Source organism: Phaethon aethereus (genome assembly GCF_964289735.1).
Source record: "Phaethon aethereus genome assembly, chromosome: 1".
In the NCBI taxonomy this organism is placed as follows: domain Eukaryota; kingdom Metazoa; phylum Chordata; class Aves; order Phaethontiformes; family Phaethontidae; genus Phaethon; species Phaethon aethereus.
Window position 1 is genome coordinate 45,810,587 of NC_138575.1, and position 14,491 is coordinate 45,825,077.

Below are 14,491 nucleotides of genomic sequence, written 5' to 3' on the forward strand. Positions count from 1 at the left end.
TGTATAAAATGAGGCTTCTCTGGATGAATTCATGCTGTTTGGTTTTAAAAATACAGTAATTTCCTTTCAATGGCTACTTACAGTAATCAAACACTGTCAAGACTGTTGGCTAGCCTGCATTTGGTTTCTAACATATGCTATGATACTGCCAATTTCCCCTGTTTTGCTTTGGCTCTCGCTGTTTGAGAATAGATCCTTCAAAATATCAATTATTTCTGACTTTGTTCCAAGTTCACAACCAGAACACTGGTTCGGACCACTTCTACATTCCTCATGTTACTAAATCTTCACTGACATCAGCTGGCATTTTCAACATGCAAGGACTGTAGGGTTCTCCCCTAATCTCCTTTTCTCTTCCAGTCTTTTCTAATGAAGCATAGAAGGCATGCTGAAAATTATAATTTTTTAGAATTTGGGGGTTACATTTTCTTATTTTTCTTGAACATAGATGACATTTGTACCCTTCCAGCCTTGACTATTTTCTTTGGAATAGCAGACATATAAACTTAAGAACTTAGTTATATGTTTTGTTTGCACATTCCAATTTGGTTTGATAAAAAAAAAAAAAAGTCAGAACTCTCGCTTCAAATTGATTGAAATGATAAAGTGCGATTCTTAAAAGAAACAACTTACGCTTCCTCCTCTCTAAAATATATTAACATTAGTCTGGAAAATAAATTAAAGAATACAGAAAAGCTGAGATTATGCTATCACAGTAATATCTGCCAAACAAAGCTTGGTCTTTTGCTAACATTAGCTTACTACATTTGCAATACATGCTAAGCAAAGACCCTACTTCTCTAACAGGTACATTCAGACAATATATATTTTATGGAATAAATATATAATATATCCAGTTATAGATTTCTGAATAGTAACTATAATAGATACAAGCAATACCTATGTTTAAAAATACAGTTCTAGGATTCCCTAACTTTACTACTAATAAAATTAAAATTGACCTAAAACTTTCTCACTCTGTTGATGCATAATAAAATATATGGAAACACCAAGAGTAAAAAGCCAATTGCTTCTACAAATGGAATACTTTATAAATATAGTAAATTGCTATTTCCAGAGGGAAAATTGAAAATTATAAACAGGAAGTTAGGTTAAAACAGCTCTACAATATATACTACAAAGTGGCTATGAAGCGTGATGTATTAGTTTGATGTCTGTGGCAAAATTTTGAACTCATGTAGTTGTTCATTTCTTCAGATAACTATAGAGAAAGATTCTGTCCCCCAAAACAGCCAATCTTGATCTCCTTAAAAAAAACCCAACTTTCACTAACTAGAGAAAGCCAACAGGCCAATTTGTCAGAGTAAGGAGTGCAAGATTAGATCAAACAGAATTATTTGGAAGCCCTGGACCTCCCTGTTTCATAAGGTTTACCTACCATGCTGTTCTCATTAGGAATAGTCACAGAAATACTATGTACCTGTGACTGCCATGTGCTGAAAAGCCTTACCATGAAGGTACTTTCCCTATGGCTGTCTTAACTACATTATTCTTGTACCGCACGTTCTCCAGATGTGTTTTGTGTTCCTGTAGTTGTTTCCTTTTTCTGGAATACTGAAGTACAGCTCTGGTTGCTTGATGACTGAACTCTTGATCGAGGCTTTTTTTTTCTTGAGAATAACCTAGAATTAAAGAAACACATTTCTCAGAGCAAACACAAGGAACTGAGGAATTAAGTTGCTGGCTGTCTCTCCCTGTCTTTCTTCTCTTTCAGTTTAAAGAAAAATTTAAAATCAGTAAAAATACCTTACTTGCTAATGAAAAGATTTAGGTAACTGACAAAATGAAAAAATTCATGTAAGATTGTGCCGTTTTCATGTTCGTCTCCTGCAATGGCCCTATTTTACACAGCAACCCAAAACTTACTTCATAAATACTAATGTTTATACCTCCTGCCTGAGTTGAGGCCCTGAGGTGGGATTCAGATCTGACTTGGAGCCTTTGTTTGCATCAACAAAGCTGGAATTCTGGTGGTGACAGGATAGGGGATGGGCAAGGTAGATTGTTTTTTCCCCCTAGACATTAACAGAGGTCAGTGCCAATATTAATAATGATGAAACCATTGCTGAGAGCTTCAGTTTCTGACCATTTGGGGACTTTCTGAGTCATCTGTAGACCCTTACTGGTACAAATATCCTGTTTTGGGAACATCTGGTATGAGATGTGGAGGACTGGGATGCAAGTCACTCGGATATGCTTCCTACTTGATTTCATTGGGCAAATGGTGCATATCTATAAATCTATTCATGTCAGAAACTCTCACCGATTTCAGAAAAACTGCATATATGCAGCATCTTTGTACCTCACATGCTATGTGTTTTGACTACATTGGGAAACTTGCAAGCCTCTCGGAAGCTATTGAAATATTGAATGTCAGTCAAGAGTGAATGAAATACTTCCTACCGAACTGGAGATGAGAAGTAAGCACTTGTGGGTTCCCTGCAGAGGAACCAGAGAGTGAAGTTAGGGTTTCCTGTAGCAGGGAAGGGACGAGGAAGATTTTTCTTCATGTATCAGCAGCAAATCTTGATGTTCCGTTGCAGAGTGGTAACAGACTATTTCAAAACACATTAAACTGTGTCTATACCTGGTACCATGTACTTGTCACAAATGCTCTGGCTTTTAATTCAAAAATGTTCCCAGAAACTATAGACTTCTTAAGCAGTCTTGCTTGCAGATAAGCCAGAGCTGCATAGTGGCCATTGATTTCAGGGTTATTAGTTGGATACTGGCTCCAGAATTTGTTAGGGTCTTTCACCTATTTTCAAAACGCGTTTTCGCTGGGACAGACCATGTGGAAATGTGCCAAAGAATGAGCTCTGATCATCCTCTCTGCAGTATGTGCTTGCTGGGGCACCGAGGGCACCACCAGCCCTGACCGGCCCTGAGCCCTCCCTGGGATCCCTTGGCCCAGGACCCCATGTCAGCCCCTGCCCCAGTGACTCCACAGCAAGGCCGGTCTCCAGCTCCCCACAGCCCTGCCCTGCCCAGCCACAGGCCCTGCTGAGCTGGGCTGGTCCCCGTCCCCAGGGAAGTGCCGGGGGCTGGGGCTGCCCTGGTGCCCCTCGGCTGCCCTGCTCCTGGCTGGGGCTGGGACGGGCCCTAGTGCCAGGCCCTGGTGCCAGGCCCTGCCCTGACGGTTCCCTGGACCCCCGGGAGCTGCTGGCCCAGGCGGGGTGCTGTCGGTGGGCTTTAGGGAAGACCAATGAACCTCTCACCTACGACATATGGTTTTGCTGTGTAGTTTGCTGCTGTTGCTGCTGCTGAATGAGCAATTGCTGCTGTTGCCGGCGCCGGGCTGTTCTCAGTTTTTCGAAGCGAGCCTCCATCTCCTCCAGCACCTTGGGAGTGTAGCGTACCACCAGCTTGACGCTGTCCTTAGCCGCCTTCAGCAGCTCCACTGCCTTCTCGTGGTGTTCTCCTTCCACGCTCTGGGAGCAGGGAGAACAGATTTAATAATGAAAATGCTGCTTTGATCTAGAGCTCTGTCCTCTTTTTCATACAGAAAAGCTAAAAAAACCCATCGGGGTTTTAGGAAGTTTCCACACTTTACATTTTTCAGGAACCACAGAATCATTAAGGTTGGAAAAGACCTTTAAGATCATCAGGTCCAACCATTAACCCAACACCACCATGCCCACTAAACCATATCCTGAAGTTCCATGTCTACCTGTTTTTTTGAATACTTCCAGTGATGGTGACTCCACCACCTCCCTGGGCAGCCTGTTCCAATGCTTGACCACCCTCTCAGTGAAGAAATTTTTCCTAATATCCGATCTAAACCTCCCCTGGCGCAACTTGCGGCCACTTCCACTCGTCCTATTGCTGGATACTTGGGAGAAGAGACCAACACCCACCTCTCCACAACCCCCTTCCAGGTAGCTGTAGAGAGTGGTAAGGTCTCCCCTCAGCCTCCTCTTCTCCAGACTAAACAACCCCAGTTCCCTCAGTTGCTCCTCAGAAGACTTGTGCTCCAGACCCCTCACCAGCTTCACTGTCCTCCTCTGGACACGCTCCAGCAACTCAATGTCCTTCTTGTAGTGAGGGGCCCAAAACTGAACACAGGATTCGAGGTGCAGCCTCGCCAGTGCCAAGTACAGGGGCACGATCACTTCCCTACTCCTGCTGGCCACACTATTTCTGATACAGGCCAGGACGCTGTTGGCCTTCTTGGCCACCTGGGCACGCTGCCAGCTCACATTCAGCCAGCTGTCAACCAGCACCCCCAGGTCCTTTTCCACCAGGCAGCTCTCCAGCCACTCCTCCTCAAGCCGGTAAGGTTGCGTGGGGTTGTGACCATTAAGGGGAAGTGTTGAGTTAAGTAAGATTTATGCACTGCTGCGAATGTATTCATTTTCATATTTTAAATAACCCAAATCTGTTTTAGGCTGCGTTACATAACCCAAATCTGTTTTAGGCTGCGTTACAAACCTAATTCCTGATCTGTGTGAAAAGGAGGGCAAATACTCTACAAGCTTTACGCAAATGAAAAGAATGTTAAAAAACCCCAAACCCTGTAGCACAAACCCAAACAAGCTGTTTGCATGGTACAAAAATAAAATCTTAAATAAGACGTTGGTAAGAAAGGAAGAAATTGCAAGTTTGAAATGGCAATTCCTTCCTTATGCCCTGGCCCTGTTTGGATCCCGCAGGGGACGAGCTGTGGTGATTAAGCAGCCGCTGAGCTGCAGGTGAAGGAGCATGGCCGCTGCTCCCGGGGACAGCCCCCACGTAGAGAGTTAATGGCATTGCTCACACGTTTACTGTTTACATGATCCGGGTTCTCTATTGGAAACAAACTGGTCTTTATCTGGTTAGCTGTAAGCAATCAAACACTAACAACTGAAACATTGCAAGTTCGTGCTGAAGGAATACATATTTTCCCTCCCTCTCTGGAAAATGTTTTATAGTAAGATGGTATCTGCTGTGAAATCAAAAGTATTCCCAAAGGAGCTCAAGCTCTGATTTCTATGCTAACATTGTTTGAAACAGTAAATTTCCCAAAGGAGGAGGTAACTTGGCTGTGTAAAGAGTATTTCATTTCTATCATTAAGTGGACTGACCGGAGTGCTTTTCAGGCATGTGGATTGTTCCACACCTTAAGAGAAAGGAAGATATTTTCTAATGGTGTATGATTGCCCATGTGTGTTGCAGGATATATATTCCAACAAACAGAAGTATCTCTGCACAGAAAAAAAAGCCCACACAACTGAGATCTTCACATGGATTTTAGACCATTTAAAAACATGCAATTTTCTTCCCACATAAAATAAATCAAAGTTTACTACATGCTGTGTTTTAAAACTCTTACGTATACCATGCTATTTCAAATGAAACTATACCCATAGGCTTCCAAAGAGAAGCAGCAGCATTAAATATATTTCAAGTTCAATTCATGCTAAAAGAATAACGTAGCATCGTTATAGCAACTGTCAGAAGAAGATTCTTTCTATTTTCATGTCTCCTATTCGACTGCGTAGCATTGTGCATGAACAGTGAATAAGAATTACTTCTGCTGTGGCACACTGTGAGCTAGAAATAGTGACTTAAGGGTTTCAAAAAGCAAACACAATTAGCTTCTACATAAATAATATAAACAACACAATTCAAGCTTATTGCTTTGCTATTTATCTTCCTTCTACTGTTAAATATCCTTCAACATATTAATATGAATAATTATTTCATGTCCGTGTCTACTGACTGGACTCAAGAGTTTCTATAGAAATGTTAAGATGCTTCAAAAATATTAATGCAACTTAGAGAAATAATGAATGTCATTTCAGGTGCTGAAATGATTACCAGAAACAGAGAAAACCTTAAGTAAATATACATTTGATTGTTGAAATAAATGACTTCATGTTTTTGAACTGTATGTTCATGAAATTCCTCCAGTAGGTCTATTCAAAGATCTTCAAGAAAATTCATGATCTGTGCTGACCAGATTTGTGATTGGGACAAATCTGCTGACCAAGCACTGCTATCCAAAAGTAATTTAGGGAGAAAAGAGTTACAAATATTTGAAAAAGAGGAAATTGTTGTTGCATAAGAAACAGTGAATGTGTCTAATGCTCCAAAGAGAGCTAAAATAAAAAGCTACAGATGCACAGGGTGTTGTGTAAAATTGCTTTAATGAACAAGTCACAGATACAAATTAAAACCTCATCCGCATGTCCCCTACCCCGTAACTGCTCAATGTTAGAAGACGTGATCATAACTAACACACAGTGTAACTAGCTATCTTTTATAACTCATTGCTTTGTGACTGGTCTTTGATACTGGCTTTTGTAAACACAGTTCTCACCTTACGAGGAAGTGTATAAAATGTGGCATTGTTTTACATTTCATTTTTTGCTTGTGAATCGTGGTCAGTATGACGTGGCATGGACATTCAGAGGAAATGACAGTGTATTCCGTGGTGGTGTGATCGGTTTTGCTATGGAACAGTATGAACTTAAAAAGGGCTATGAACAAAAATTCTAAGCTCCCAAGCTACAAGAGGTAGCTAAAATACTCATTTGCTTTCAAAGAGTTGGATGGTTCTAACTGACATCAATAAGCAATTGTGATTGATTGTATCTGTTCTGTAGGGGAATAACAAGATGGTGTACTTTAATACTTCGTACAACTTCGTAAACTGCATTTAATTCATGATTGCCTGTTTTCTTTCCCATTTGCCTCTGGTCTTGTTCTTCCAGTTTACAGCCAGTATTTTCTAATTAGAAATGAAGGGTTTGACTTTGTTGCTATCCAGGTCAATGGAAAACTCTCATTGACTTGAATAGTAATGATGCAGAATTAAGCCTAAAGCTCTGAACCATAACATAAGAGGGGAAAACAACAAGGGAAAACAACAAAGGCAAAGTAAAAGATAGTGCAGCTAAATACGAATCCTACTCTCCAAACTTACCTAACTCAGGTAGGTCTTCACTACTACAGTTTTCAGCTGCTATTAATATGATTGCTATACTTGCTCTTAATGTCTTCATTGCTGCTTGCACTCATATTTCCACGGCATTATAAATGCTTCACCTGCACAGCAGTAGCTGCACAACTTAAATAGTGGAGCCCCTTGGAGTAGGGAAAAGAGCTTATACCAACAAAGGAAGTTGTTTTGCTGTTTGAATTCTTCCACCTCTGCAAACCTCTGAGGCTGTGCTGCCGAAGGACTCCTACTGGTATCGGTCATGCCTGTACAAAGGATTTCGCTGACTGGATTACGCTGGTTGGGGACATTGTGAGGATCTGACACGCATGTTACTTTAGAACCACGCACCAAACATGGGATTTAATAAATTTGTTTAGAAATGTATATCTTTATTTAATATGTAATTTTTTGTTACATATATTTATATATACTTACGTCTGTATTTCCCTTATTGCATTGGCAGACTGCATCAAAAAAAGGGATGTAAAATACTGTAGAGGCAAGAACAATTGAAAGAACTGCAGATGTGTGGGAAAACACCAACCATTACTGTATCCAGGCCCACAGGCTTGTCATAAAAGAAAAAAACCCCACTCTCTTGCAGAAAAAAAGGAGACTCTGATTGTTACCCCACAAGTTGAGAAATTGAGAAGACTATTTCTATTAGATACTTGTAAGCAAATGCTTGGGTGAGAAATTAGCCATTATAAACCTGTTTTGTATCCCTTTCTGTATCTGACTCACACCAGGTATCTTGACAAATGCAGAATCTTTCCAGATATGAACAGCCACCAGTAAGTGCCTTTCCCGAGCCATCTGCAGGGCTTACTGCTTTAAATTTCTTTTACTTCTAGGGGGTGTGGGACTAAAGTATGTAACAAAATCCCCAGCATTAATGAGAAAACATTTTTTTTAACATCCGGTGAAACAGCTCAAAGAACAGTCATCCCAGTCATGCTGGGATAACAAATCTGGATTCTGAACACACAGCTCTAATTTTATGTTGATAATTATGAAGTTGGATAACCACCAACTTCTGAGCACAAACAAGTTACAGATATTCCATTTTCATTTCATGTTCCACTGCTGAGCCGTCTGTTGTATTGTACATACTGTATATTATTTGCTTTTCTCCAGCTAAATTGAGAGAAGCACAGAGTGAACTAGTCCCAGTGAACAATGTTAAATTTAGACCTTTTTCCTCCTGTCTCAAGCTGTCTGCAAACAAATTACCACTTCTGTAATTTTTGCCTTTTATGAATTATATTGTATGGGCTTAATTCAGCCCAAGATCATTGTATGAACAGTCGCTTATAGGTATTATTTCAAGTATGCAACTGCAATTCAAACTTCAAATTCTGTTGTTTAGACTCTGAACGCGAAAATATTTCTGTTGCATCCCGGAATCAACCTTCTAATGTGCCTACATGCAATTGCGAATTTTAGATTTTGGGTTTTTTTGCTATATGAGCTTATTATATATTCTAGAGCATATTCATTAATTTTTTTGAACGGAGTATCATGGAATAGAGGTGACAACAGTCAAATTCAATATATCTTGACATTTGAAGGTTCGCCACTTTCCTCCCTGGTCTTTGCCTAGACACTGTTGAACAGTAAAAGGATTTTTCAAGAGCCATCCATGAATTAGTGATTATAAACCCTTTTAATCTGTCTTTTTATTTACCTGTTGAAGGAAGATCTGAACAACAACAAAATAATTTGATCTACTTCCAATCAGTGAAGTTCAGCAATTTACTTATTAAATGTTCAGTTGATTTCTTTTTCCCTGAGATGAAATATTTTTTTCAATGGGTTTTCTTTTTTTGTTTTGTATCTTTTCTTTCTCATTGTGTACAGGGACAAGTAAGCTTCCAGACCTATCATTTCTCTTTTGAGAACATGATGGTTGATAGAAGAAGTCGTAAAAAGTCTGTCTGAAGTGTTGCACTGATATTTTGTTTCAAGAGAAAGGGAATAGCTATTGTTAAGAGAAACAGATGACAACATGAAAGCATGTAGAAAACAGCTTTTTTTTCATTCTTTATGGGCTTGCAACAAAGAGGAAATTTAACTTGGAAAGTCTTATATTTATGACTGGATTCAGGAATTGCTCCTATGTGCCTTTGGTGTATTTAAATATGAGGTTTAGATGGAGGTTTTGCATGAAAAAGATTATGTTTTTATTGAGAGGTGTAGGTTTATATGAATGAGTATGCTTACCCTTTCAATACTTTACATTCCCTTGTAAAAGGGAACAAAAAGCAAAATGAAAGACAGAATTTGACCCATAACATGTAGTCAGAGACTTATTTTTCCTCTCTATTCCAAGAGCCCTTTTATTTTTACCTCCATACTGACACTCACAGTGAAACTACTGCAAAACACTCCACCCTAAAGTACTGACTGACTTACATGAAAAATGACTATGTAAAAAACATACCTTTTTACTGAAAATACATGCTCCCTGTATGTGTTCGTTCGTACAGCTGATTAGTCTGACAAAGATATCACAGCTGGATGAACATCACTGAAAGACATCTGGAGTGTACCTTCCATTGCAAATCAGTACCAAATGTGCTTACCGAATTTCTTTTGATTTTATGTGTTCAAATGCTCTGAAGGTCACAAGGCTGCACAAGTGCCACTGAGGCATCACTGTGCTTGGAAAGCGCTGTGTGTCTCAGAGGCTATGAAGTGCAAGAACGACAAAGCCTGTTATTACACTTTTACTGCAAAAGGAATTTGCAGAATTATCAATTAAGAAAGACATAGCTTCCTTATAGATTAAGCATGTGGTGTGGATTTAAAATGGAAGCTCTTCGAGCACCCTCCATTACAACAGAAATTGCAGTGGCACAAAGTTGTCGATGCAGCTTTGCCTCACTGCACCACAAATGCACACTGAAGCTAATTCAGAGCTAATTCTTTTTGTTTCGTATGGCTGCATTTTAAATCACGGTATTAGAACAGCTGTGAAAAATGAAAATCCAGATGAAAATGAAAGCTCTATCAAATTTCCACATACCACTCCATTAACTGAAAGCAGCTGGTCCCCCCGTTTGAGCCCTCCATGCCTTTCTGCCACTCCTCCAGGAATGATGCGAGAAATATAAATAGGTGAATTTTGTTCCTTTCCTCCCATGACGTTAAAACCCAGGCCTTCATCAGTCTTTGGCAGCTCCACCACTCGCGGGTGTGAATGGCCTTCGCTTGCAGCAAAAGCAGCAACTGTTGCCTGGAAGAAAAAAAACGAGTGATTTGGCTATGTAGGGAGAACACTGATACACACTCTGTTGTTCGTTTGCAGGAAGAATTCATTCCTGTGAAAACATTTCAGTATCTTATTCTGACTTTTTCTGATCACCTGAAAGCATTTTTAGAAAGTTAAGTTCCATGCCAATGCTTTTGAAATAAAGGAATAAGCAGAGGAATAGAGAGTTTAGGTGATCTGTCAAAGATAACGCAGAAAGTTAGCAGCAGAGCCAGAAGTAGGCATCGGAAAGCCTGACTGCCTGGTGGTGAACACCTAAGATCACTAGTGTATTTCTTCTTTGCCTTTGACAGGGAGAAAATTTATTACTCTGGGATAGGATAATGTGACATCTACTGTGTTCCTAGTTGAAATAAAGTGGATGAACTGAATTATTAACTTTCTGCTCTGCTGTCAGAGGTACAGTATTGTTTATTTCATTCTTTGGGCACAGAAAAATATCCTAAAAGGATATTCTTATTTTAAAAAGTTTAATTTATAATCTCTATGAAGTCTTGTGAACTAACTCCTGGAACAGGAATATGCATTTCTTATAGTAGAATTGGATTAAAACTTTTATTGAAAAATTAAATTTTAGGACAATGGATTTATAAATCAATTAGAAAAATCCTAGACTGTTAATCTTACTATGGCAAAAAAAAAGTAACAAACTTTAAAGCTTGCATCCAGAAAAATATTAGATCTTACACTTAATTTTTCAATCACTTTTTTCAATCACAAATTGCAATCACTTTCCTACTTACAGATCTCAGTAAATCGTTAAAGAAACATTAAGAAAATCCTTTATGCTTTTCAATGTGTGTTTGTAGTCCAAACTGCTCGAACAATTCTGCATTACACTAATGTTTTTGAGCGTCCTAATAATGCTTATGCTTAATAGAAGCTAGTGGATGATGTGACATAATGGATCATTCTCGGTTACATGTTTTTGCACATGCAGACCTTGTCGTCATGCATACATTTTATGTCAGACATGAATGCACTAGGAGGATGCAATGCAGACAGCCCAGAAATAACCAGGAAATATTGCGATATCGAAACATTGCTCTGTAACCCTGCTGTTCTATATGAATAAGAAATGAGAATGGCAAACACTAATTGGATTTCTCCCCACTTACTATACAACATCAATAATTTCTATGTTTACCTGTGGTGTAGACAAATCAGCATCTCATATAGACACTTCTCTATAGAGTAGCATAGACCTTAAAAATTTACATTGTCCATTAACTTTCAGTTAGAAGAAGGTGAAAATCAGAGGAACAGCCCACAGAAAGGAACATTCTACTTTGTAAGAAAAACACACTGCAATTTTGTGCATATTAGGTTATTTGCTGGCTGCCGTCCAGCTTGCTTCTCTAAAATACTGCAGAAATCATTTTGTAACACACTTCCAACCTTCATCTTCTGATAGAGCTTTAAATGAAAATCTCTGAACACAAATACATAATGGTAAGATCTTCACTCCATTAAGTTTTCAGGGAGTTCTGTCACTAACTTCACAGAAGTGGGATCATAAAGAAGTATCTCAAAAAAATATTTACAGCTTTTGCAGGTTTACCTGTTTTGCATAGCCCCAGAAGATAGTGTTGAGTACAAAATGATAACGGGAGAAAAAAAAGCCATGGTGGACCTCTCTGCTTGGAAGCATCTTTCTTTGTGCATGTTATGAAAATACAGAGCATATTTCATACTGGCACATAGAATGGGTTCTTTCATGGTTGTGTCAATTTCCTTAACCATCATTTTAATAGTAGCAGTAATGTAGCTGTCATGGTCTAAGGATATGAGAAAGACAGGTCCACATGGACAAAGAGACAATATGTTTTATTAAAACATATTAAAACAGGTAATGCATCAGAAAAAAAATGGGCTTGCATCTCGCTATGGAGTCTCTTGATCAGGCCATTTTTGTCACTGTTCATCCTTACCACTTGCTCAGTACCTACAGTTCCCATTCGTTAAAGTGGAATTTTGACTGTTTAGTTTCTATCTCCCAAATCGTGTCCTCTCTGGATGAGCTGTATGGGAAAACAGTCCATTAAAATATTGGTTGTTGCAGGCAGACTTCTACAGAATGAACCAGTAGATTTGCTTTTGCAAAGCAACTTTTCAAAAAGCATCAATTTCCATAAAATCATTCTCTTTTCTTAAGCTACAGAAGCAGCATAAAGGTTGAAATTTTCCATTATGATTGTTACCTGGGAAGTAGCACTGGTTCTAGACTCTGGGCTGCCACTGATGTCTAAATTTTCTTACAGTGTACACACGAATACCTGAAACACACACGCGCACAGTCAATTACTAGGTCACTTTGGTAACACATATTTCAACAGTTGCACGTATCCTACCTTTGCAGTGGCCCTGGCTCGGAATTCGGGGCAGCCATTAACAGTTATGGTTTCATGCATGTATTGATACACCTAAAATGTTCATGAAAATAAAATGAAATTAATTACAGAAGCAAAACAAAGATTTCATATTAACCTAGACAGGACAGTCCCTTTCCCTCATGGGACTACATTTCATTAATGCTGTATTCTTGCAAGCACATAGTTGGGCGCCTGCTAAACTTGTGCATGCTTAGGTTTACAGAAAACATTAATCTGTGTTTCTCATGACACTTTGCAAATTTAATTGTGCATCTTCCAAAATGACTCCCTTCCCACCTCTAGCACATCACTTCCCAAAGGACAGTTAGGTTCTATGTTATAAAAAATTGGTGTCTCCCTGCAACTGATTTGAATGCAGATGATCTGAACTGGTTTGAATGGTATCTTAGCCTCCACTGATGGCTTCTTTGAACTCTCCTATGAACTAAAGATTTAGGAGGCTGATGTTAAAAAAAATAGTAAGTTGCTCAGCATACAGATGCTGAAGAATGGAAATGAAAATTAAGTTTGGAGAAAGGTCACAGTACTAGTTTCCATTAACCACAGCTAGGAATGGGGAAAAGGGCTGGCAGTCTGGTAGGTCAGACACGTACAATGGGTAAGATTATCCTTTTTGAAGGAATTGTGTATTTACATAAATGGCATAAAATCAACATTGCCAATATGTACAACTTTCTGTCTGTTGTTTTTTCTGGTATGCATTCTTGGCTGACTCCCTTTTAAATATTTTCAGTACGAAGAAAGCAAAACGCTTTCTCACATTGCCTTTGTTCTCTAGATTTGTCACACTCTTGGATGAAAAATATAAAAAAAGCCTTTATAGAGCCAGGTATTTTAAAATCAACCTTAAAAATTAAAAATATTTACATGTAACATATGGACATTTTTAAAAATAGAAAGGTGAGTGCAAAAACCCAAAATCTTTCACTTAATTTTCTTATAAAACCACCAAACCTAAAAAAATGTTCCTATATGCCACTGGTTTACTCAGGGCATTTGCTTGACCTACTTCATCAGGAATTTTGTCTTTTCATGTGCTTTATGTCTCAGGTTGCATTCCTCAGAGAGAACCTTTGCTGGTAAAGTATGTTAGCTTTTATAGCAATCTATTTCTCGGGGTCCTTGAGGAGTGCAGATTCAATCACACTTTCCTAAATATATTTACCTTTCACTGATTTGATTATACTTTAGCAAGAGTGCTAAAACTTCCCTCTTTGGTAATGTAAACGTTACTTTGGCAGAGGTGTCAGATCCTGCACTTAACTGATCTATAAACCACGGCTTGTCCCACTGACAGGTAAAAGTTACTCATCCCCCTGTCCTGACGACTTGTTATGCAGTATCATAAAGATGCATCTCTCCCCAGTGAGCTTGTTACTATAAAACCTACAGACTGATGAACATATTGCTACAAACACCTAAAGGGCATTAAGATGTGTGGCTCATTTCTGATCTCAGTGGGCAGACGTAGTGGTAATCAAATACTCTTGAGTAGTAAACGTTTGGGATGACTGATCCCCAAACTTTTTTGATGGATATCATACACAGGGGAAAGGCAAAAAAGGAGAGGAGATAACAAATGCAATCCATTTTAGAGATCTAAAATAAGCTAAACACTTTCAAAGTACAGCAAAAAGATTATTTGTCTCGACTATTTGTCAGCACATAAGTCATTCTAGGACTTAATTCAGAAAAACTTGTGCCAGTGAAGAAAACTGAGACAAAGGGGAGCACGCTGAAAAGTTTCCTGCTTTCTACATTTGAAATTAAATCTTGCTTCCCTTGGTAAAATTGACGTTGACCTCAGTGGAGGCCAGGATTTTGCCCTTAATTTTAAAAATATGGGAAAAAAGAGCACTTTTATAGCCTCTGAAGGAT

At 38.9% G+C, this 14,491-nt stretch overlaps 1 protein-coding gene across 1 annotated transcript in view; it reads right to left on the minus strand.

The window, feature by feature from the left end:
- Positions 1-3,239: 3,239 nt before the first annotated feature.
- LIN7A (lin-7 homolog A, crumbs cell polarity complex component) overlaps positions 3,240-14,491 on the minus strand; it is a gene marked incomplete at its 3' end in the record, with an annotated part of 47,989 nt that continues 36,737 nt past the window's right edge. The window contains exons 3-5 of the mRNA XM_082011339.1: positions 12,572-12,643; positions 9,975-10,184; positions 3,240-3,452 (exon numbers count right to left, since the gene is read on the minus strand). Coding sequence (XP_081867465.1) covers positions 3,240-3,452; positions 9,975-10,184; positions 12,572-12,643 — 495 coding nt within the window. The remainder of the gene's footprint in view (positions 3,453-9,974; positions 10,185-12,571; positions 12,644-14,491) is intronic.